Source organism: Acomys russatus, chromosome X (assembly GCF_903995435.1).
Source record: "Acomys russatus chromosome X, mAcoRus1.1, whole genome shotgun sequence".
Taxonomy (NCBI): domain Eukaryota; kingdom Metazoa; phylum Chordata; class Mammalia; order Rodentia; family Muridae; genus Acomys; species Acomys russatus.
Window position 1 is genome coordinate 19,685,007 of NC_067169.1, and position 26,096 is coordinate 19,711,102.

General features: G+C 37.9%; 1 protein-coding gene and 1 pseudogene across 3 annotated transcripts in view; one reads left to right on the plus strand and one right to left on the minus strand.

The window, feature by feature from the left end:
- Positions 1-26,096, minus strand: part of Shroom4 (shroom family member 4) — a 207,472-nt gene that overhangs the window by 10,753 nt on the left and 170,623 nt on the right. For 2 of the 3 annotated variants that reach the window (XM_051142251.1, XM_051142250.1), the window contains exon 6: positions 1,835-2,642. In XM_051142251.1, the coding sequence (XP_050998208.1) occupies positions 1,862-2,642 (781 nt within the window). In that variant the 3' untranslated portion in view covers positions 1,835-1,861. Of the gene's footprint in view, positions 1-1,834; positions 2,643-26,096 lie in introns of those variants that run through there. The other variant, XM_051142252.1, reaches the window with a different exon arrangement.
- On the plus strand, positions 10,549-11,361 carry LOC127184579 (activated RNA polymerase II transcriptional coactivator p15-like; annotated as a pseudogene).

A 26,096-nucleotide genomic window follows, 5' to 3' on the forward strand; every position in this document is an offset into this window, starting at 1 on the left:
TATACAGTCTCTCACCAGCTTAGGAAAAAGTCAACACTCCCCCCACCTTAAAGTGTCATCTGTACTGAGTGCATGTTGCTTTTGCTCTTTGTAAACCCTAAGAAAGAGTACTTCACACACCAGGGATGATCTGTACACAGTTAATCATGCTCAGCTCATGGTAAACAGGTGGAGACACTTCATCCAGGCCAGAAATGATGCTCTTCCTTAAATCTTGATATTTGAGGAAACATCTAGAATCAATTTTTTTGCACCTAGAAGCCAAGGCTGTGTGCAAATGAATGTATTCCCTTGCATCCTATAACTGGTTACAAAGAAATCTCTGGAGCAGGCTAGAAGATGTCTAGTAATAGCAATTTCTTTCTCAGTGGTCCAGGTCAGGACAACACAAGTTCCTAAAGGAGGAAAGGCCATAGCCTGGGACTGCTGCTCCAGGCACATATCACCCTGTAAGAGAGAAGACAATATAAATTCCCAGCTAACTAGAAGAACAAGACCTCTCTAAGAGAGGCTATAGCAGAAGGAGGAGGAAGATGACAAGGATGACAAGGGGGGCACAGCAGCTGCAGTAGCCTGGATTTAGAGGCAGAGAGATCTGGATTTGAGCCTTTGCTGCACAACACTGAATTAAGTACACCCTTACTTTGCACGACTTCAGCTCCTTTGTCAAATGGAGATATTAATGGCCAACAGGGACGTTGGGAAGAGCAACTTAAATCATGTACATTAAACACCAGGCAGTGTCTGGCACACAGAAAATGCTTAATTGAAAACTTATTTGATTATCTGTTTTATCTTTTGAAATATTAGCTTAATGCCTACTATCTGCCAGGTAATCTTTCAATCTCCTAACTGTAATATACAACAACCACAGCACAGTTAATTTCTGCAACCTATTTTCCAGTTGCAATAAGGCAGCTTGAGAAGCGGCCACATGTGGTCTGCTAAGGGCTTCTCGCAGAGCCCAGGAGCTGCGATTTATAAATGCTTTCTTTATGGCACCTCAGAGAACTGCTCAATCAGCTCCAGATAACCAAGTAACAAGATTAGCCTGTCCATAAAAGTCACACAAACAAGGTACTTCCAATAGCGACTCCTCCTAGGCAAGATCCTGCTATTAAAAAAAAAAAATTTTGAAAGAAAGCAATTAGGGGACACCTGTCTGCTCGTCCCCAGTGGAGCTCTGAAAGAGGGCAGGCAGAGATAAGAGCCCCAGCACTTAGCAAAGGAGAGCCTGACGGTTCTGTTTGGGAGCAAAAAGGAAAGACACACAGTGTGATGCCCAGATGAGCACTCACATAGGTGGCAGTGGCAGTCCACAGTCCTCTTTTGATCTCCCAGCTTACCCTGTCAACTCTTGCCTATCGTCTGGCACAGCAAAGGCAAAGCAGGGGACTAAGAGGGTGGAAAAAAGTGGAAGAGACAAAGAGCATCATTAGCTGATAGAATTACCGTGGAGTAAGTGCCTAGCTCCAGCGACACGTTTCTTCTGGAGCTGGGGGAAGAATTCAGAGGCCTAGGCTAATTGGCTAGAGCAGAAAGGAGGCACGTTTCAGGAAAGGCCTAGGACAGGCCACGAATGGTTTATGCTTTCACGATCAGGGGCCAGATAGCGATATAACCTGAAACTGAGAAGCATCATCATCTTTTCTTAATGATGTGGCTAAAAGGTTCAATCTTTGCATTTCCCGAGCACCTACTATGTACCAAGCATCTGTCTGTGTCCTTTACGCACAAGATCTTAATAGTCAGAACCATGTACATCAGGCACATTGTCATGCCTGTATGCAGGTAAGAAGACTGAGGAGCAATATCAGACAGTTGGCAGCCTTTTCTGGGATCCAGTATCTTTCCCAAACACTTACTTTGGGGTCACAGTAGCTTCCTGCTCAGTTGTCCTCCATATTCCATGAGTGCCATAATAGCAAGGAGGTTGAGCTCTCTCAGGCTGGGCTCCGACGCGGCCCCTGGCTGGAGGTGTGCAATCACTGGGATGCAGAGCCAAGGCTTCTTGCTCTGGGATGCTCTGGGACCCCTGCCTTGAAGCCTCTCGATGGCCCATCTTCATGGGCTGTGGCTGCTCCAAGCCCTCGGCTGGATCAGGGGTCCAGGAACCAGTGGTTTCTGAACTAAAATACCGGGGTAGTACGTCTTCTTCTTTTCCTCCCTCCTCCTCCTGTCCTTGTTCCTCCTCTTCCTCTTCTTCCTCCTCACATCGCTGTTGTTGCTGTTGCTGTTGTTGTTGCTGCTGCTGCGCTGCCCGGAAGAGCCTATATTTTTCCCAGTTGGGAGGAGGAGGGCGAGGGGGAGGAAAAGGCTTCTTCCTTGCCCCTAGATGGTCTGGCTGAGTCTCGTTGCCTTTAGGAAACGGTTCCCTCTGAGGCTTCCCCCAGGCCCGGGTGTTTTGAGGCTCGAAGCTGATGTGACTCTCTGAGAAGGCTCGGCTGCGCAGTGGGCGGGGCATGGAGGCAATGGAGCTCCCATCTTCATAAACTGAACTTTCCTCTGGTTTGCTTTTGAAGTCTCCAAGGAGGTCGAGGGAAGAGACTGCTCGGTGGTTTGACAAGTCCAGTGGTGGGTTCTCATGGCAAGGATGGAAGGGAGTAGACCGGGACAAGCTGGCCTTAGAATGAGCCATTTCCCTGCAAAACAGCAGATAAGCCTTGACCAAGACAAGCATGTGGCGGATGGGCCCCATATTTTGGAGGACACACTTTCTGCAACATTAAAATGGCCATAATGTTCTAATATATGTAGTAACTGCAATGGCCATAGAAATAAGAATATAATAATGATGACAGCAAGCACCTTTTGTGCATAAATCAAGTGCTAAATATTTGTACTAGCGGTTCTCAACATTTCTAACACTGTAACACCTTAATACAGCTCCCCATGTTGTGGTGACACCCCCAACCATAAAATTGTTTTCATTGCTACCATTATGAATTGTAATGTAAGTAGCTGATGTGCAGGCAGACTATCTGATATGTGACCCGCCCTCCCCCCTCCCCCAAGGGCCTGAGAAAACATTGTACTAGTGCATATTTTCAACGCTTTCTATGTATTTTATTTGCCCCTTATATAGTGAACCTAAGAGGTAGCTCTTAAGAGTCTGGAGTCTATAGTTTGGGAAACTGAGACATGGTCAGGATAGGTAAACAGTCCGTGGTTATAAAGGTTATGTGACAGAGCTAGGATTTGAACTTGAACTGTTTAGTTACAAAGTCTAAATATACACCCAGTACCTCAGTCTGTTCATAGCATTCAGATTAGATTTATACTCATCTACGGCTTACAATCCTGGTTGTCCTGCTTTATTTGTTGATTTTACGTATTTAAAAAATATTTTATTTATTTTTATTCTCTATCCATTGGTGTTTTGCCTGCATGTGCCTCTGTGAGGCTGTTGGACCCCCTGGAACCAGAGTTACAGACAGTTGTGAGCTGCCATGTGGGTGCTGGGAATTGAACCTGGATCCTCTGGAAGAGCAGTGTTCCCAACTCCTGAGCCATCTCTCCAGCCCCAATTTTATCTATTTTTTAACCATGAAAAATTTCTAGTGTTTACAAATGTATAGTGATTTCCATATAATGAATATCCACATTGCACTTACTATACAGAACCAACACACACACACACACACACACACACACACACACACACACACACACACATAGCAATCACATGTATAAGACAAACTACATACAGCAGGGAGAACTATGTGACAATCATGAGAATAATGAGTTCTATACATGTTACATTCATAGTGACTTGGCCATCCGCATTCATCTCAGTTGAAGTAGATGTTTTTCCTGTCTTGTTGGGTCTAAATTTCTGAATGATATTCAATATTTATCCTATCTCAGCTCTAATAGCTTAACTTCTTTATCTTTATCTAAAATGATCTTGTCCCCTAACCAACTTAGCTTGGTTGTAAAACTATACTATCTTGTCTTCAATGCCCCTCAGAGACTTGAGAAGGAATAAAACTTAAAATTCCTGAGTGAACCAGCAGTGTGGGTTAGCAGCTTCCAAAATGTATAAATTGACTTAAGACAGTTTACTGCCTGACCAGTCACCCAAAACACTTTATAACATTGGAGCCTCATCTTCAGCTTTCTGGCCTAGTATTTCTGCCAGAGTTGTTCGCAGGGCAGGAACTATTGAAGACTTGCTTACCCTGACTTGGCAGAGTGCAGCCGTGGACTCTGCCTGCATCTAAGTAGCCCATTTTTAGAATCAACACATTTTAATACTTTACTATTTGATGCAAAATATAAACGAACACATACAGCTTTCCAGTGCTTACATGTGCAATAAAAATACTAAATAATCTATTCACAACTATCTGCCACTTTTGGATATGTATATATATACATATACATACATACATATACATACATACATACATATACATACATACATACATATACATACATATATATACATACATACATATACATACATTCATACATACATACATATACATACATACACATACATACATACATATACATACATATACATACATACACACATATACATACATTCATACATACATATACATACATAAACATACATACATACATACATATACATACATACATATACATACATACATACATATACATACATACATATACATACATACATATACATACATACATATACATACATACATATACATACATATACATACATACATGCATATATATACATACATACATATATACATACATACATATATACATACATACATATATATATATATATATATCCTTCTGTTACATCACAATCTGAAATTTCAAAATTATAGGCTTTTCTGAAAACTAACTTTCAAAAGTGTGCAGAGTATTGTATTAAGGAGTACTCTGATACAGAAAAATTGAGGATTGGATAAAGAAGGATTAATAACATGAGCAAAGCTCACGTGAACTCACAGAGTCGGAGGCGGCAAGCACAGGGCCCGTACAGGTCTGCACCAGGTCCTCTGTGTATACGTTATAGCTATTAGCTCAGTACTTTTTATGGAATCCCCAAGTGTGCAAACGAGCAGGTCTCTGATTCTTGTGCCTTTTCTTGGGCTCTTTTCCCTCTTTTGGTTTGTCTTGTCTAACTTTGATGTGATAGTTATTTTGTCTTATTGCATTTTATTTTGTAGTATTTTTTTAATGAATGAGTGTAAACCTAGCCACTAGAATAAAGGTTAACAACTGAACTGTCACTCATACCTGCTGGAAGAAAGAAAATCAATTTTCCCCCAATAAAGTGACATGAGGTATATCAACCCGTCTAGGACAGGCCTCATAGGCAGGGGTAGTTGACCACCATATAATAGATTCCACAGGCTCTTTGTTTGTGCTTATATTTGGCTACAGTTTGTTTGTGGTGGTAGTTTTGTTTTCTTGGTTTTGAGATTTTTGTTGTTTTACTGGGCTTTTGTTTGTTTTTTGAAAAAGAACTTAAAGTTGGGTGGGTAGGAAGGGGAAGTAGATCTGGGAGGACTTGAGGAAGAATATGATCAAAATATATTTAAACTTTAAAATTGTTTTAAATTGTGTGTGTATGTGTGTGTGTTTGTGTGTTAAGCATCTTATGAGGAAACTGTAAGTAAAAGTATATTTTTGACTAACGGAACAAAACAGTGAATACAGAAATAAGATAGACTAGCCAAGCATGTTAGCACATGCCTTTAATCCCAGAATTCACGAGGCAGAGGTCAGTGGATTTCTGTGAGTTCAAGGCCAGCCTGGTTTGCATAGTGAATTCCAGGACAGCCAGTGCTATATAATAGAGGAACACTGCCTCAAAAAAGAAAAAAAAGAAAGAAGGTAGACTATAAAAATATGCTATATATCTTAAAAACTTCCAAAACAAGGAGATAAAGACTACTCAGTAAATCTTTTTAGATGTTTGATCAGTGCTATACATGTGTATATATACTTAATATTATATTTACATAAATAAGAAAAATTTGAAATTTAAAATATGATCGCTCATAAGAAAAATAATATTCTTTCAAGTTATAAATAATAAATCTCCATGTATTAAATGTCAAATTTCTACATGGTAAGACATCAAAATTAAATGCCATCTCTTCAGCTGATTATAAAGAGTTAAGATCTTTAAATTTCTGATAGGTTTCCTATGGTACCCTGTGAGCAATCAACATCATGCTGAGTCCTGACTACTGCCAGGAAATTCCAAGGCTTCAATTAGATCAGCAGATAGAATATGCATTCAACAGTCATGATGATGGCTGGGAATGTTTCTTTAAAAAATAACTATACATAATGCTAACCAAGTTCAGATAAAAATGGAAGCAAAACATCATTCCCCTCATCACTAGTTCTCACATGGAGCAGAAATTCCTACCCACATATCTCCACTCTTTACATTGGGTCTTAGGTAGATACTTTCATAGACTATCCAACCTAGTACATCATCTTAAGAAATAAAACGAAAACAAAAGGTAGTAGGGGGACAGCAAAAAGATGACAAATATATATCAGGCAGAGACGGCCCTGCCTGATGACCTTATCTATTATTTTTAATTACTCTGATTCTACTTTGCATTTATTCCTCCTAGAAAAGAACACCATAATGCTAACAGATGGAATACATGATAAAGATCTAATTACACAAAAAATCTTTCCTTTTTCCCCTTCTTGCTCTTCGTGTGTGTGTATGGGTGTGCGTGCGCGCATGCGTGCATGCGACAGAGTCTTGCTGTATAGTTCATGCTGGCTTAGAACTTCAAATCCTCATTTGTTAGCCACATAAGAACTAGTGTTACAGGCATATCTTGTTATACCCAGAAGCCTGAATATATTTTACAAAAAAAAAAAAAAAAAAAAGGATAGGATCAAACATCATAAGCAAACTATAGGTAACAGAAAGGCAAACAAAGTCAGAAACAAAATTAAAGTCATTTCAACAGACAACAGACCATAATAGTTAAAACTGAAATAAGAGAAAACTCTAAAACTACACTTTCTTTTCAAGACACCAGTAAATTTTTTAATTGCCCATATATTGAGCCATAGGCAGTACAGACCAGATTCTCTTACATTTTTGGTTGAAAGACTAGCCTTTTAAAGCGGCTGAGCCATCTCTCCAACCCCAGACTACATTCTTTAATCACAATTCAGTAAAACTGGGTATACTGGAAATCAATTCCAACCATGAAAGGAGAAAACATTTTAGGTGACTATTGAGGTAGCAAACTGTCTCTGTCATCTTCTCATTTGGAAAGCTACTAACCTGCACTCCCAGTATACTCAGGTAATCAAGTTTATTCCTTCTCAAGTCTCTGATGGGGTTGTTTAGTTTTACAATTAAGCTTAATTGTTTAGGGGTTAAGATGTTTTTAGGTCTAGATAGATGTTTTAAGTTAATAATGACGAGACATGATAGATATTGATTTACATTCAGAATTTTAGATGCACCAAGATAGAAAAGATGTTTTCTTCAAGGCTGCCAAATACAAACAGCGAAAACACTAAGAATGTAATATTTACATAATTCCTGATTGTGTCATGGTTCTTCTTGCTGTAGGTAGCTTATTATATATGTGTGTAATACTATAAATGTATGTGTAAAATTTTTAATAAAAAAATAGAAAAAAGAAAATAAAAAAGAAAGTGTATAATACATAGAAAACAAACAGGAGAAGCTTTCCACGTTAGGCAAAGAAGAAACCTGAAACTTAGAATATCAAGAAAACATCTGAAGCTAGAGGGTATGTTTGACCAAAGTGGCAGGTCTCAACACTTCCATTAAAAGATGACCTCAGAACACTCAGAGGGTGTCTCTATCAAATTCCTTTGGGAGTTCAGGGAATTTCAGAAGAAGAAGAAGCAGTAGAAAGAGTGTAAGAGCCACAGAGGATCGAGGACACCAAGAATGCAAAGCCCTCTAAATCAACCAAGCAAAGCTCACATGAACTCACAGGGATGGAAGCAGCAAGCACAGGGCTGCACCAGGTCATCTGTGCTTATATAGTATAGCTTTCAGCTTAGTGTTTCTATTGGACTCCTGAGTATGTGAACTAGTTGGTGTCTGCTTCTTGTGCCTTCTCTTGGGTTTTTTCCTTCTGATGGTTTGTCTTGTTCAATTCTATGTGATAGTTTGTTTGATCTTACTTTATTTTATTATTATCACCTAGAAGCCTTGTCTAATGAGAAACAGAAAGGAAGTGGATCTAGAAGGAAAGGGAGGAGGGGAGAACTAGGAGAAGCAGGGCAAGGGAAAACTGTAATCAGGATAAGGTTCTATTTTGTGAGAAATATATCCATTTAAAAAAAGGGATAATACCAAAGTAAAATAAAGGAATTAAGTACTAAGCCAACAAAATGTTACAAAGATAATCTAAAAATTGATCTAAACAAAGCAGAAATATATTAAAACTAATACCAGAAATGAATACAGTAGAAAAATAAATGATATAACCGATAATGAAAGCTAAAAATAGAGGGGTACGTGGAAAGGTTGGAAGGGAGGAAAAAGAAGGGGGAAATAATATGATTATATTATAATCTCAAAAATAAAAGAAACTCATTTTTAAAAAGAAAAAAGAAATAGTAAAATTGTAAACCATTTACTAACCAAATAGAACACTCTCAAACACAACACTACATTGCTGACAAACACGATAAAAATTTGTCATACTTTCCAATTTTAAATCATGAATCAAAAATTAGTTATAGCTACTGCAACTGATGGAAACATATGTAGAGACCCACAGCCAAACAATAGACAGAACTCAGGGAGTTTTGTGGAAGAGTAGGAGGAAGGATTGAGGGAGCTGGAAGGGACAAGAACTCCATAAGAAACCTACAGAGTCTACTAACCTGGACCCATGGGGGCTCACAGAGACTGAACCACCAACCAGAGAACTTACATGGGCCAGACCTAGAGCCCCTACGCATATGTAGCAGATGCATAGCCTGGTCTTCATGTGGGTCACCCAGAAACTGGAGCAGGGGCCCACTGACTCTGATGCCTGCCTTTGATTCCCGTTCCCCTACCTGGGCTACCTTGTCAGGCCTCAGTAGGAGAGGATGCACCTAGTCCTGCAGCAATTTAATGTGCCAGTGCAGGTTGGTACCTAAGGGGACCTCCTCCTTCTCGGAGGAGGAGGAGATGGGAGGATGAGGGGAGGGGTGTGTGAGGAGAGACTGGGAGGAGAGGGGGTGGGGCTGAAATTACATGTAAAGTGAATAAATAAATTTTAAAAAATAAATTAGAGAACTCAACTTGTAAAATATACAAATACAATATGTTACAAATGGAGAAATAAGTACAAATATGGAATAAATGCAAGCAGTAAGAACAGCTTTTGATATAAGTTTTGAAAACATGGGGCAATTTCCTAAGAAAGCACTAAATACCAATATTGATTGGAAAAGAGACTATACTCATTAGTTATCGTAGAAAAAAATCAATATATTTAACTAAAAAGTACACAATCATGCAGTTTTGTGTTGTTATTCCAACTTTAAAGATACATACAACACTAATATAATGTATACTTCCTAGACTCTGAAATCTAGAAGCGGTCGAATATACTTAATTCCAACAAGTAGGAAATATAGAAACATATAGTAGAGACAAATTTCATCTAAGAATGTATGCACAGAAACACAAAGTATTAGTGAGGAGAATCCAGGAGCATGTTCAAAAATGCTACATCATAAACATGCATGTGCATCTTAGAAACGAAGATCTTGTTCAGCATTAGAAAATCTGTTCATATAATTGACAATTCTAATAAATCACAGAATAAATGGTATAAACCAGCTTCTGTAATCCTTAAGTATATCTGACTGCAATTATCAAACCTTTCCAGGTTTAAAAAGGAACTAGCAAGAGAATGTGGCTAGTTCTATAAAATCACTTTGTTGTTATATCTGGGGCTTCACTCATGTTAGGCAAGCGTTTTAGCATTGAGCCCCAGCCCAGCTAAACAGTAGAGATATTCCTATGAAAATCGGAACAAAGGAAACTGCCCACTTTCCCAATTAGTACTTAATATTGTTCTGAAAATGCTATACATGTGATTTGACATGAAGAACACCTTAACAGTGTAAGATGATGTTATGTAGACATGGTATTATTTATCTGAAAATTCATAAGTAAAAATATACTACCAACAAAATCCAATAAGATGTCAGGGTATACAATGATTATATAGAAACCAACAACTTTCTTATGTGCGCAACAATTAGAAAATATAATGGAGGGTAAGATCATACTTGGCATAGCAATTAAAAATAAAAAATACCTAGAAATAAATCTAAGCAAGAAATATTCAGGACCCCTAGACAGAAAACTTTAAAAACTCTACTGAGGGACATAAAACAGTATGTCCATAAATGAAAAGAAATACAGTTTCCTAGCAAGGATGACTCAACACTGTAAAGACATCAAGTCTACCTAAATCAATACATAAACTTAATATGAGTCCAATAAAATTGCCAGAAGATGGGACTTTTTGGAACATTATTCTAAATATTATATGGGAAAATAAAATTGTGGTGATTACCATGAACAGTAGAAAAGAGGTAAGAGAGAGGAACGGGAGGATACAAGTGATGGGAAAACAATTGAGATGTAATCTGAATAAATTAATAAAAAAAGGAAATATGCTCTAAAGTTACAGTGAATAAGGTAGTCTCACAAATAGATTCATGGCATAAAACACAGACTACTGGCTGGAAGTGGGAGTACATACCTGTAATCCCAGCACTTGGGAAGGAGGCTGAGGCGGGCGGATTGCCACAAATTCAAGGCCAACCTGCGTTACACAGCAAGACTCCGTCTCTAAATAAAGAAGCAATAAAAACAACAAAACCCACAGAATGATAAACTGGTAAAGTAAGCTCAAACACATGCAACATTAGTTCATGATAAGCTAAGCTAAGAAAGAAAGATGACTAGATTCAATCTGGAGCAAGTGAGCAAGCTAGCAAGCTAGCAACCTAGCAGCTAGTGGACAGCAGGCATGAAGCACTGCCTGAATGAAAGGAACTTGTTTCCTCAGGCTCTTCAGGCAGTGATTCTGACAGCAAAGTTGAAAACCAGTTAAAAAGGAAAAGGCAAGTTGTTCCAGAAAACTCTGAGAAGAAGCAAAAGCCTGGTGAGACTTCAAGAGCTCTGGCATCTTCCAAGCAGAGTAACAACAGCAGAGATGACAACATGTTTCAGATTGGGGAGATGAGATACATCAGTGTCCAGGACTTTAAGGGCAAATTCTAACTCATATTAGAGAATTGGATGGACCCAGAAGGTGAAATGAACAGTGGAGCCAACTGAAGGAACAGATCTCTGACATAGAAGATGTAGTAAGCAAGCTGTAAAATTTGAGCCATAACAAATCTGTACCTGTTGTAGTCATTTTACATTGGTTTTTTTCCCCCCTAAATGTTATTTTCCAAGCTGTTGTGTATTTGGATTGTAGAACGATTTGTAAGATGAATACATTTTTAAATGTGCGTTATTAAAATGTACTAAGTGAAGCTAATTGTCAACTTTATTATGGAGGATTGCTTTATGTCCCCTACCTAGTGTAAAATAAAGTCAGATCATTACAATCTCAAAAAAAAAAAAAAAAAAAAAAAGAAAAGAAAAAGAAATAGAAAGATGATTAATTTGCATATAGATTTGGAACAACTACATAGCCATTAGCGATAAGGTCAAATCTTCACATCACTCTTTCCAATTAAGTTCATGTATGTATGTATGTATGCATGTAAGTATGTATGTATAACACATATATACAGACATATATACATATATACATCAAGTACTATATATATATATAATTTCAAATGTAGAAAGATGTGATAAATTCTAGAAGAAAACAGAAAACACAAGAAAAGCTTTAATCTTAAGATTAAATTCAAATGTAAGTCAATAAATATAGAAGTAACCAAAGAAAAGTGATGTTTGATTTATAAACATTTTAAAATTCATGATGAAAAAAGTATCATAAACAAAACCAAAAGGTGATAATATGCTGAGAAAATCTGTTTTTCTATATACAACTAAGGGTTAGTGCCTTTGATGTGTGAAGAACACTTAACTAATTTACAATAGAAACCAGAAACACAACAGAGAAAAAAAAGTATATAGTACATAGCGAAGTAAGGATGTCTTATCAACATAACATAAAGCCTTTAACCACATGTAAACTTTTAAACTGCATAGACAAATGATAAGATTTTATAAGGATGTTTAAAAAAAAATAGGTGATCTCATACACAGTTGGTGGAAGTGTAAGCTGGTGTTAATTTCTACAAAGGTCATTTGTAAAGAAAGAGGAGTCAATAGTGCTTATCCTTTGACCTAGCAATTCAATTTCTAAAGATTTTACATATTTCTATATTACATATATATATATATACATAGATATTGTATGTTTATATTTCAACATGAACTCAGTTGGATGTATATAAGGACACTCATTATAAAAGTTTTGTGTATAATCACAAGGATGGAAATAGTCTAAATGCCTTTCTATAGCAATTAAAGTTAAGTAGGAAGAGCTAGATCTAGAATACTAGATAGCTGCTCTAAATAATGCAATAGATCTGGATACAACCTACACAAAAATCTATAGAGCTATCATAAAATTTAAAAAAGCGAGGTATAGAATCAAGTGTACAAATATATATACTAGTTTTTGGGTATGCAAGAAATTTCTAAGTGGTGTGGAGCTTGTGGTGGTTTGAATGGAACTGACTCCCACAAACTCAGAGAGTGGCACTATTAGGAGGTGTGACCTTGCTGGGGTAGGTGTGGCCTTGTAGGAGTAAGTGTGTCACTGTGGAGGTGGGCTTTAAGGTCTCAGATGCTGAAGCCACCTCTAGTGGGGCATTTAATTCTGCTGCCCGAGAAACAAGATGTAGAACTCTCAGCTCCTTCTCCAGCACCATGTCTGCCTGCATGCCACCACGCTTCCCACCATGATAAGAATGGACTAAACCTCTGAATTGGAAGCCAGCGCCAGTTAAATGGTTTCTTGTAAGAGTTGCTGCTGTGGTCATGGTGTTCCTCCACAGCAATAAAACCCTAACTAATATAGAGCTGTACTGATGGATCTGAGGAAGGTTCTTCTAATATGTATGAGCATGTAATATGTGTTAAGTGTATGATCTACTCAGAGAAATTTCCTTATGAATTATATTACTATGTACAACCAATATATATCTATAAAAAGTAAACATAGAAATCTAAAATAATTAGTAACAGTCATGGTTAACATAAAGCATATAACTGATGTTATATATTTCCATACCTGGAGTCCAAAGTATTCAGAAAACACAGGACTTTGCGTTTTATAAGGGGCCACTTTCACACTTCCTGTATTCCTTGCCCATATATATTCTGTTCCCTTTTTTATCTCGTTCTCTATTCATCATGTATTGTGTCACCACAGGCCCAAAGTGATGAACCCAGTGAGTCAGTGGTGCAAAGCCAAACTAAAAACCCTATCTACTTTTCAATACTTGGTACCTAATGCCTAGGGATTGGTGAGCTATTAACAAGCACCTTGGTACTTTTGTGGGTCCTTTCTCCTTCACTGGTGTGGAGGGGTCTGTGTTTTGAGAATGATTAAATCATCTTTCTACTGTAGTTGTATTTTAAAACACTTGACGTTCCTTTTTCAAACTTGACTCTACAGAAGCTAAGGAAACAATCAATCAAGTGAACTGGAGGCCAACAGAAAGGGAGAGAATCTTTGTCATCTATATATCTGACAGAGGATGAATAATATCTAGACTACATAAACTAAAAAAAATATACCAAAGATTCAAAACAAACAAACTGAAAAATGGGCCTGAGATGCAGAGAGTTCTCAAAAGAAGAAGAAAAAAAGGTTAAGAAATACCTCAAAAAATGCTCAGCATCCCTCGCAATTAGGAAAATCCAAATAAAAGCATTGATGTTTCACCTGACCCAGCCAGAATGACAAAGATCAACAAAACAACAAATGCTGGAGGAGAATTGGGGAAAAGGGAATCCTTATTCACTGTTGGTGGGATTCAAAACTGGTTCCACCAGTATGGAAATCAGTGAGGAGAATTCTCAAAAGGCTAAAAATAAATCCACTATGACCCAGCTATACCTCTCCTTGGCATACACCCAAAGGATTAGATATTCTACTTTAGAGATACGTGGCTTAGCCATGTTCATTGCCGCTTCATTCCCAATAGCAAGGGAAGGGAAACAGCCTAACTGTCCTTCAACCAATGAATGAATAATGCATAAACAGGACATATCCACTATAAATACTATTCATCTGTAAAGACAATGATATTATGAAATTAATAGGTAAATGATGATCCTAGAAAAGATGTTAATGAGTGACATAACTCAGAACCCCCACCCCCAAATGCTGCATTCCCCCCCCCATTGGTAGTACCTAGCTCCAGAACCTCAGATGGGAGTGCACAACATGGAGTAACAATGGAGAGCAGGAAAGTATAAACAGATCACAGGTCACGGAGGGTTTTGGGAAAGGGACTAGCAAGAAGCAGATGATATAAACACAGAGATGGAATAATAAGGTGATCTCCAAATAGGGAGAAGGGGTGGAGATCAAACCAGAAGGAGGAGGGATATAGAACATGTAACACTATGTTTGAGAAAGCCTTAATTGTATGTTATACTTACCTAAAATTATTCAATTGTCCTTTTCCTTCCTCTCTCCCCTTCTCTCTCTCTCTCTCTCTCTCTCTCTCTCTCTCTCTCTCTCTCTCTCTCTCTCTCTCTCTCTCTGTGTGTGTGTGTGTGTGTGTGTGTGTGTATTAAAGGAAGCTAAGTCCCTTTAGCTGACAGTGTTCCCCATAAGAATCACAGACTAACAAAATCCATAGAGCCTATCAGGCATGAGAAACTTCCACTGAATAGTTGGCCAGGTTAGTCTATGCAACTCCAAAAAACAATATAGATTACCAATGTAGCCCTTGGTTGTCTCTCAGGGCACAAGGGTGAGACCCCCTTGCTGAAGATACCACCCACTTAGGACACAGGACTTGAATGTACAAGCTGGATATGACCTGAAAGCTTCTTTTCTATGATATAGATTCATGGTTTCAAAAATACTATGCAAACATCCAAGGGAGGCAAGCAATTAAAAAGTCCTACCCAGCTGTAAGACCTATGAGCCACAGCAATGGCAGGGATTGTTAAAGTAGAGCACCACATTAGTCTCCAGGTATCTCGGAAGCCTTTAGCTCCTTGCTGAAGAAAAGGGGGGAAAGCATGAAAATGAAGGAAAGGCTTTGTTGACACCATGGAAGAGGTTATATGGCTATATCTAAAAAACAAAAACAAATTATGTGCCAAGGCTTAGGCTGTTTTCTTGTCCTCTTGGCACAGGTGGCCTTTTCTTCTGATAGACACAGTTTGCTCCTTTGGTAAAAACATTAGGGAGAGCTAAATGAAAATGAAGAGCAGTACTGTCAGAGACGGGATCATTTCCTCCTGTCTCTTCCTCCAGTCTTTTGAAGTTTTCTTGTTTGGAAATTTTAGTTTTGAACTTGCCACAATGGCGTGGCATTCCAGGATTATAGTAGCGAGAGTACACAGCGCCAATCTCTCTTGCTTTTCCCTTCCCTGCACAGCCAAGAGAGAAGACTGCTTCAAGAGAAACTGCCGCTCCCAGGTTATTTATTACAGGAAGAAACATTTCAAGGTCCAGGAAATAAGACACAAGGAGGCTACGAAGGAGAAAAGACCCAGCAGCTTGCTCTTGTTGTCTCTTCCTGTCCCCAAGCTCACAGAAACTTCCAGTTGATAATACAGTTGCCAAGTGCCAGGACTTACCCTAGACCTTCTTTCAGTCTCCAAGAGGTGAAAACAAACTGGCTTTCAAAGAGATAGGGAAACCCTTGCTTTGATGGTGTTACCATGCGTAAAGCTTAGTTCCCCACTCCTTGGCCAAATGACCTTAACTTCTATATGTCAAGATTATGTAACAGAAGTTACATTGGTAGACAGAACATGTGCTTTCCCCCCTTATCAACAAGACACTGATTGAATGAAAGTATTTTTAAAATTTATTTATTATTATATATACAGTGCTCTGCCTACATATATACCCACAAGCCAGAAGAGGGCATCGGATCTCATTATAGATGGTTGTGAGCCACCATGTGGTTGCTGGGAATTGAACTCAGGACCTCTGGAGGAGCAGACAGTGCTCTTAACCACTGAGCCATCTCTCCAGCCTGAAAATAAAACACTATGTGCTTTCAAGTAGAGCTGGTTATATTTGATTAGATACTCTCCTGAATTTTCCTTCAAATTCAAAACATAGTTTAGTATTTACCTTTCTGGGGTTAACATAATTACAAATCCCCATTTCTGTGAAAAGCCCTGGATTTGTGTAGCTATCAATTGCTAGTGGCTGTTCTACTGTAGCCCATCATTTATGATATAATACAGTGCTAAGTCTTTTCAATGACCATAAGTAGAACTAGAATGAGTATTTTTTCAAGAAATTAATTTTATCTTTTGAATTTTTTTCCTTGGGTGTATATGTTAGGTCAGAGAATGCCAAATAATGTATTCTTGTCACATATTTCCAGGTTGTCCTCTAGGATAACTGAACCAATATATACTGCTTCCAGGGGAAAAATGTTTACCCATGCCTTGCCTAGGTAGGATTTTATAACTTCACTTATCATTTCCACAAATTGCCAATAGTTTAATATGAAGACTATAATACCTTGGAACTGATTTTTATTTATATTTCTTTAATTGCTACATAGGTTATAGTTTTCCACAAAATGATTTTATAGCTTTTCCTTTCCTTGTGTGTAAAGTAAAAATGTCTGCTTATTTTCTTTGTCCACTTAGGAAGCTCTATCTTCAAGCTGACCTTCTCTGTCTGTATCCATTCTCTATAGATTTTGGACAGGCAACAGATATCAATAATGTTGTTCCCATGCATTTCCCTCATTGTGCAGCTTAGCTTTTTTATTACATTTTGTTGCGCAAAATTTTTTCCTAACTTTTTTTATATTTCAACCCATCCATCTTGTCTCCAATGACATCTTCAATTTAACAGACACAGATTTATCTTGCATCCTCACAGCTGGAGTAACTATGTTATTCCACTGATTTACCTGCAGGCTAGCATATGCTATGGATCTAAGTAAGGCATACGATTTGTAAGTCAATTTTCCTTCATGTAGATACCTTAAATTCCTTAAAGTTCTTAAAGAAAATGATTTTTTAAAATCAGTTTTAGGTTTCTCTCCAGTATGTTCCACATTTTCAAATTAGCTTGTTTGATCATAGAATCTTTTCAAACTTTTTTTTGACACCTTAAGTCAACTATCACCTTAAGTCAACTATCATGTATTTGATAGCTGTCACTTTAAGGCAGGGCTTTAAGTCTGAAAGTGCAAGTTCACTATGTCTTAAATCTGAGAGGGCAAATCTACTATGATTCTAGCCAATATCTTCTTCCAGATTCATTTCACTATGAATTTGACGAGTTCTACAAAGCAACCATGATGATTCTAGTTGTAGTACATTACATGTGTATATTATCTTGGGAGACTTGTATCATCACCTTATATAGTATTTGCAAGCAGAAGCAGATCATGGATTGCATATATTTCTGTTTTTATTTCTCTCTTTAGAATGTTATACTTTTCTAACTGTTATGCACTTAATATTAATACTGAATTATCACCCCTTATCACACTTTAAATATTTACTCTGTCACACTTGTAACGAGTCCTACATGCTTTTAAAAGTTGCAATTTTACATGTAAGGGCTTCTTGAAATGCTCCATTTCTTATGTAATCCAATTATCAACTGGATTCAATTTTAATTGATAACTGCTCATTGATAATTGATCATTCCATTGATAACCTGCAATCAATTCAACTATCACCCAAGTCAAGGTGGAATAGGGCAAAGAAAAGGAAGAGAACCCTGGACCTAATACAGCATAAACTTAGAAGTAACAGACTATGGAATATGATACCTGCCTGACCTTGGGAAAGAGACTTTAATCTTCTTGTGAGTCAAGTTTTCTCATTGGCTAAACTGTGCCATGAATAATAAAAATCACAAAATTTATGTAAAGAGGCTCTGAAAAGTAGCTAGCACCCAATAAATGTTGGCTGTCATATCTTTGTCTTGTCACTGAAAGTCTAATGATCTCTTTCCTTAGTTTTAGTTCCTTCCTTGGTATTAGGTTCCTCAAGAGTGAATTAGGAAAAATGAAGTGTGCAATGTCGTTGGGGGTTACCTGTGGCTGTGTACATGTTAAATATGTATTCTGATGTAGCATGCAAAGGGATCATGGGAGGCAATCACAAGAACAGACATCCAAGAGAGATAATCCAGAAAAGAATGTTTGTTGGCTTTTAAATACCTACAATTATGTAACTTTTTCTCCCGCTAGATCTACTCAGAATTTTCCCCTCCTACTGGTACCAAAATGAGGTTGCATTCTCTCTGCATGCAAAGCAAATAACAACTAAGAGCGACACTAAGAAGGGAGCTACTTAGAATTAGCTGCTTCTAGGCAGAGAGTGGAGCTTAAGGATTATACTTTTGATTTTCCCACCTACACCCATCATTCCAGTTGTGACAGAAATGACATAATAAATGTGAAAGTGTATGTGTGTGCTACTAAGAAAAAGTGTGGGGGAAATTTCATCAGGATTTTTCCTTAAAAATGTCATTTCCTCACTGGATCTTTTCTAGTACTTCTTATCTGAAAAAAAAAATCCTTTCTTGTATTCTACTAATTTGTAAAGTTAGCATATGGGATAGTATGCTTCAATATGCCACTTCATATATGTATATAACCATAGTTTTCTCATAACTACCCTCTATTACCATATCCTATCTACTCAGTCACCACTAGTCTCCCTCATGTACCAACTCCAGCTATTTTCACATCTATTTATATATATTCCTCATGAGAAGAGATGAAGAATCTTGGTTTTTTTCCCCATAACCTCTCATCTCCCCCCTTACCTCTCCATTTAATGCCTTCTTCTCTCTACACAATGTCTACTTTTACACCATATATAGATACACACATGGACATATATGTATGTTCAATGTGAGAGTAAACATGATAATTTGTCTTTCTAAATCTAACTTACTTCTTTTAACATTATTATCTCCATCCATTTTTCTACAAATGGCATCATCTCATCCCCCATTATGGCTGAATAAAACTCTAAAACTCTGTCTCTCTGTCTCTGGTTCTCTCTCCCTCCTTGTCTCCCTCTCTCTCTGTGTGTATTTTCATTATATTTACCTACTGGTAGGCATCTCAGCTGATTCCATATCTTGACTATTGTGACTAGTGCAGCAATAACACGGGTATTAAACATCTCTGCAGCATGCTTACTTGGAGTCTTACAGGCATATAACTAGTTATGGTACAGCTAGGCCATATGGTAGTTAGGTTTGTAAGTTTTTAATGAACCTCCAGACTCGTTTACATAGTTGCCTTACATCCTTAACTGTGACCTGCCTGTTCTGTTTTCAGCATCAATATTCTTAACCTTTCTGTTCATCTCTCCTTTCTATATTAAACTTAATCTAGTGTCCAAGATGTCTACAAAACCATCACTTAAGTTTTCAAAACTTATCAGGTGTCAAAATTGCATAGAAGGCTTGATAAGACACAAATTGTTGGCCATTTTTCTAATTCACTAGGTCTGGGTAGAGCCTTAGATTTTCATTTCTACAAAATTCTTGGATGAAATTGAGGTCGCTGGGTCTGTGATCATATTTTGAGAACCACTAAATTAAATTTAAGTGTTCCTAATTTCCCTGCCTTTCCTTAGCCAGTTTCTTTTAAAATATTTCTAAACATCTTAACACACAATAATAATAATAATAATAACAACAACAACAACAACAGCTAGAAACTAGTGAAAAGAAGTGGCCTTCTCCCACATTTTTGGTAGAAATGTAAAATGGTTCAGCCATTTTGGAAGACAGACAATTCTTCAGAAAGTTTAATATAGTGTTACTATATGGACCAGAAATCTTACTTCTAAGTATATACTAAGGAAAACTAAAAACAAATCGACCTAGAAGATCATATATTTGTAACAGAAAGTGGCACCAATGTGAAATGTCGACTAGTAGGGTAAAGAAAATAAATGTGTATGATCTAATCATGCTATTTGGCAATAAAGAAGAGTGGAGTGTTAAAATATGCTACCATGTGGATGAATGGCTACAACATCATCCTAATTAAAAGCCACGAGACAGGAAAGCACCTTTTATGTGATTCCACCTGAGTGAGATAAACAGAAAAGAGCAAAATCTATGAAGGCAAAAGAAAGTAATTAGCAATTGCTTGAGGTTGGAAATGGGAATGGCAAGTGACTGCTACAAATTGACACGAGAGATCATTGCAGGATAGCAGACACATTCTCCAACTGAGTTGTGGTACCAATCACACATCATCTACTAAACACACTCAAACTGTACACTTGGAATAAGCAAATTCATATGGAGTAAAGCTGTTTTCATTCCTTATTTGTACAGCTCCTTTATAAGCAGTCATGCTGTCTATGCTCTTTACCCAATACTTTGCCATTAATATTGTCTTCATGATGGCAATACATTGACAGATTGTTTTTTCTACCATTTTAGCCACTTCATCCTTTACTGTCTCTGTCTCTGTCTCCTCCTCCTTCTCCTCTCCCCCAAGCTGGGTGCTTGGGAAGCATCCACTAAAGAATCTGCTTATAGGCCTCATCCACTTCCTCTCTAACACATCCCAGTTGTTCTAGGCTACCATCTTCCCCTCTAAACCGCCTCCCTTTCTAGACTGTCCCATCTATGTCAGTAACTTCTCAGGTCACCAGGACGCAGCTACTTTTAATTATCTCCTTTGTTCCGAAGCTCTATAACCAGTTATCTCTACATGCCCTTCAAAAGATGTCTTGTAGTTGTAAGCAAATACTCTCACATGAACACATAAAAAAATGTTCAAATTAGAATGATCAAGGGCAGCAAATGAAGATGGTAGCAGGTGTAACTATTGCGTTAGACAAAGTTTCAATAACGGCAATTTTTGGTGTAAAGAAATGTTCTAGAGTATTGCAGATGGTAATGTAAAATGCCTCCTGAGGGAAGTCATTTATTATATCTGTGAAGGGTTATAAGAATGTTCATATACTGTGAACTGGTAATCCAAATTCCAGATACTAGATTCTTTAATAATTGTTTTAATGAGATAATTCAAAATGAGAAAAAAATCTATAGCTATTTGAAGTGTTCTAGATAATTATTTTCTAATAATAAGACCTTGAAAACAATCTGATTATTCAACAATTTAGGAGTGATTAAGCAAATTAGTATACAATAAGGAGATGAAATATTCTATAGCCGTTAAAATTATAATTATTGAGGAAGCCTGAATGAAAATTATTTATCAAATAATGCTTAGTGTATCAGGATACAAAAGTTCATTTGCATAGTTATTATAAACATGGCAGAGATAATCTCCACGTCTATAGAAAAAGCCAACAGAAAATTTGGAGTATTAAGGTTGTTAGGATTCTGCTTCAGTCTGCTTACCTGTGATGTCATTGCCTACCTGCCATGGGGGCGTGGCTCTGCCCACTAAATAAAAGGACAGACCTACCTCGGCCCTCCCTCTCTTACTCCCTCCCTCTCTTCCTCAGTCTCTGTCCCTCTCTCTCTCTCTCTCTGAGGTACCCCTCCCCCTTTCCTTCTCCCTCATGCTCACTTAATAAACCTCACATAATATAATATCTGTTGTCTTGGTATCTTATTTTCTTATTATGTATTGAACATAAAAAGGTAGTATAAACAAGGCTACATTTTCTTGTGTTTAATTTTTTGTAGTACTATTTCCATAATAAACAATTATTTTTTTCTCCCAAAGCATCACACATATTTCTCCGTCTTTTGTTGTGTACTTTGAGTGCACCTCCATATGCACCTCCCTACTCTGTAACACACATTTTCATTCCTGGATGACTGCCCCACTTGGTTACCCTCCAACTCATCTAGTTTGCAAATGCTGCCAAGTCACCTAAAATGTCACTTACCTGATTGTCTATAATTTTTAATTTGAATTCATTTTTGTTTGAAAGTTTCATATGTTTATATAAGGAATTTTAGTCATTTTTCTAGTCCCACTCTCCTCTTTCATTACCTCCTTTGAATTTATTTCTAATCGATACATATAAGTCTAAAGTTGTACATATTAGTGGGGTATCAGATATTGCTTGATATGATGTGTGTGTGTGTGTGTGTGTGTGTGTGTGTGTGTGTGTGTGTGTATCTTTTTGTTTTTTGTTTTGTTTTTTCTAGACAGTGTTTCTCTATGTAGCCGTTCTGGACTCGCTTTGTAGACCAGGCTGGCCTCGAACTCAAAGAGATCCACCTGCTTCTATTTATACTTTCTTTATGGTAAATGTTCAAAACTCCCTTGTAGCTCTTTGAAATGTCCAGCTCATTACTGCTGCCTGTGCTCACCACACCATACACACTGCATCAGAGCTCTGAGTTACTGTCTAGTTGGAACTCAGTACCCGGGGGATGAGTAAGCCAGATTTGCTCTCAGGAAAGTCGTCCTATCTAGTTCTCCAGGCCTACCTATCCCGGCCTACAGCTTCATTGCTTATATAGCTCTGCTCTTCTTGCTGAGTGTGCTCCACCTTTCTCCCATCTCAGCCACACAATAAACATTTACAGTGCTAAGTCTTCTCTGGAAGGGCTTCCTCTATATTTCCTCATGAGATTCGCAGAAAGCTTTGGTGTTGTTGCTTTTATTACATCTTGCAAACAAGAAGACATGAAGATAGTGACAGAGATAAGAAAGTAAAAGGAGGAAGAAGCATAGCATTCAACTCAGGCAGTTTTAACTCCAAGGTCGTCATTTTAATAGTATGGTAGATTCCTCCAAGACACCTGGCTTAGTTGTCTCTCCTACCACTTTCAGTCTTCAGTTTTCTTTTCTTTTCTTTCTTTTTTTTCCTTCGAGACAGGGTTTCTCTGTGTAGACCAGGCTGGTCTCAAACTCACAAAGATCCACCTGCCTCTGCCTCCTAAGTGCTAAGTGCTAGGATTAAAGGCATGTGCCACCACGCCTGGCTCGTCTTCCCTTTTCTTATCCTCCCATGAACTGACACAAAACATAGTAAATACTTATCATGTACTAGGACCTGCTGTTTCTTGCTTAAGTTCAGTGTCCTTCTGGAAACGTTTGCAAGGGAAAGCTTGCTTGAAAGCTGAGCTGATCCCCTGTACAGCTTTGAGAGCTTGAGTGGATAACTTGCCCTCTTGGAACCTCAAATCCTTTCTTTGAATTAGCAGTTCTCAATGTGGGGTCCCAGGACTACCTGTGCCAGCATTACCCAAGGAGCCAAATAGCAATGCTGATTTGGAGCCCTACTTCACACCTAGGAAATGAGATTTTCTGGGGGTGGGGGGTGTCCAACTGGTTCTCCTGTTTCAACAAACTCTCCAGATGTTTCTCTTGTATACTCAACACTGAGATCCAATACTGACCTGCTGGAATTGTGAGGAAGTTCTGCCATAAGTTGTGCAACTCAACTTCTAGCACATAGGTGGTTTTGCAAATAATAATGAGTTATTACTGCTGCTGCACTTGGCATGGGCTACTCTTTTCTGCTCAAGCTGTGGGCAGACACTGCTTGTTGCTCTGTCACTAGTGTCCCCCACCTTGCTAAGCAAAAGGCAGTACACATGGTAAGATTTTAGTAAGGCTTTCTTATTTCATTGGCAAGTGAGTAGGAGCATTTTGGAGTCTGGTAAGATGTACAATACTAGCCAGGCTCGGTGGTGCTCGCCTGTAATCCCAGCACTGGGGAGGCAGAGGCAGGCAGATCACTGTGAGTGCGAGGACAGCATGGTCTACAAAATGAGTCTAGGACAGCCAAGGCTACACAGAGAAACCTTGTCTCGAAACCCTTTTTTTTTTTTACAAAAAGATGTACAATACTGTTTCCGACGTGAGACTACTTGAGAATTCATTTACCAGCTGAGGCGCTGTAGGCAAATGAATACATTTGTGTGTGCCTCAGTTGCTTTTCTGCATTAAATGTAGAAGAAGCTGTACCTATACTGATTGTATCCACTCTATGATCTCACAGTGATAAATAAAGACTTATAAAATGCATTCAGTGGTGTCCACAGTATACAACTGAGCTATTTACTGCCTTGAGGTGCTGCTTCATGGTGAAGCACTTGCCTAGTGTACACGGGACCATGGATTCTTTCTCCAGTGTTGAAGAATATAAAAAGAAAGGAAAAAAAACCAGGAAAATGTTAGTTAGCATTCTTGTTTTTGTGTCTTTTCACCTATGTAGTGGTGAATAAATTCTATTCCTTCGTTTGGCCTACAGATGATACATACCACGTGAAAGACCTCTCTATATTAAGCACATAGAATAAGGCTATACCCAAGGAATCTTATCTTCTTTTAAAGGTTTCAATCTATTTTTTTGTTTTGGATATTTTTGGTTTTTTTATTTTATTGTTTTTTAATGTATTTTATTAATTTATTCATATTACATCTCAATTGTATAATGTATGAAATTTGACAGTGTCACTAGATTAAGAGAATATCCCTAAGGATATAGAATAAACCAGTCTAGAATTTGTGGTGGTGGTGTGATAAGACTAGCCACTAAACTCTGCAGAAACTAGCTAAGGAATTGGACTCCTAAAACACTATGTTGAGGAATCTTTTGCAGGCTGTCCTTTATGGATCCCAATGGAAGCAGGTGAAATGGGGGGAGAGTGCAGGCACTTTGGGGTCAGACTATCTGAAGCCTAACACTACCATTTGGTATGTGTGACCTCAGTTAAATTACACAACTTTCCTGGATCTTATCTATAAAATAGGCAACAAAAGAACTACTGTGGAACATAAATGCCATTTTGAATGTACAGTGATTCATCCCCGTGAATGATAGGCAAAGATGATTAATATTGGGCATCATGGGTTTTCTCATTGCAGGGGAAAATGGGTACATTTCCTAGACTTAGGAATCAAAGAAAAATCAAGCTAATTGCCAACTATACTATCAAATATAGAGGCAAGCATTTAGAATGCAGTTAGGAATTCTGCCAGTCAGACAAACTGGCTTTTCCTTTAAGCAGTAGTTTTTAGTTTTCTCTAAGGAGTAGATCTTCCTCTAAGACAAACTCAGTATCCCTGGGTTGTTGGCTAGGTTTCTGGTACAAGTTAGGATTTTCCTCTTGTTGAGTGGGCCTTAAGTCCAGTGAAACAACTGTTGGTTAAAATCGTAGCAAACCATAGCTTGTATCTCTCATCAAAGAAGCTTCTGATTAATGTTCCCCCAGGGAGAATAAATAACCCCTAATTGGTTATCTAATACCAAGTGGTCATGTCATACCTAAAATCATATACATGCAAGCAAATCTAAGTGGACTCATCAGGTTGCATTTATACACTTGTGCATACATGTACTGTGACACTAATAAAAAGAGGTCATAAATGTGAGAGAGAATAAGGGGAGGTATGGAAGAGGGTGGAGAGAGAAGACATGGAGCCGGAAGCTGGAGGTAAGAAAGGGAAGGGCAAAATGACACAATTACATTGTAATTAAAACTAATGGAGCAAAAAAAAAAAAAAACTAATGGAGCATTATTTAGACCCCCTGAAAGAATTCTGGACTATTTAATGGCCAGCAGACCAAGCTTCTCTTCATGTCTTGTAGTGTCTTCACTTGGAGAACAGGAGAACAGAGGCATAGCTGAGAGTCTTTGCTTCTGACTCCTCCTGTATCTGGAGATGGAAATTGGACTCAAAAGCATGGAGAACCCTGTTTTACTATCTGGCCTGGGAAAAACTGGCTGAAAGAGCACATCAAGATGTTGTACAAAAATAGACAGACAGATAGATAGAAAGATAGATAGATAGATAGATAGATAGATAGATAGAAAGATAGAAGATAGATAGAAAGATAGATAGATAGATAGAAAGATAGATAGATAGATAGATAGATAGATAGATAGATAGATCTGGCCAGGCAAGCAGCAACCCAGAAGAAGGTGAGTATCCAC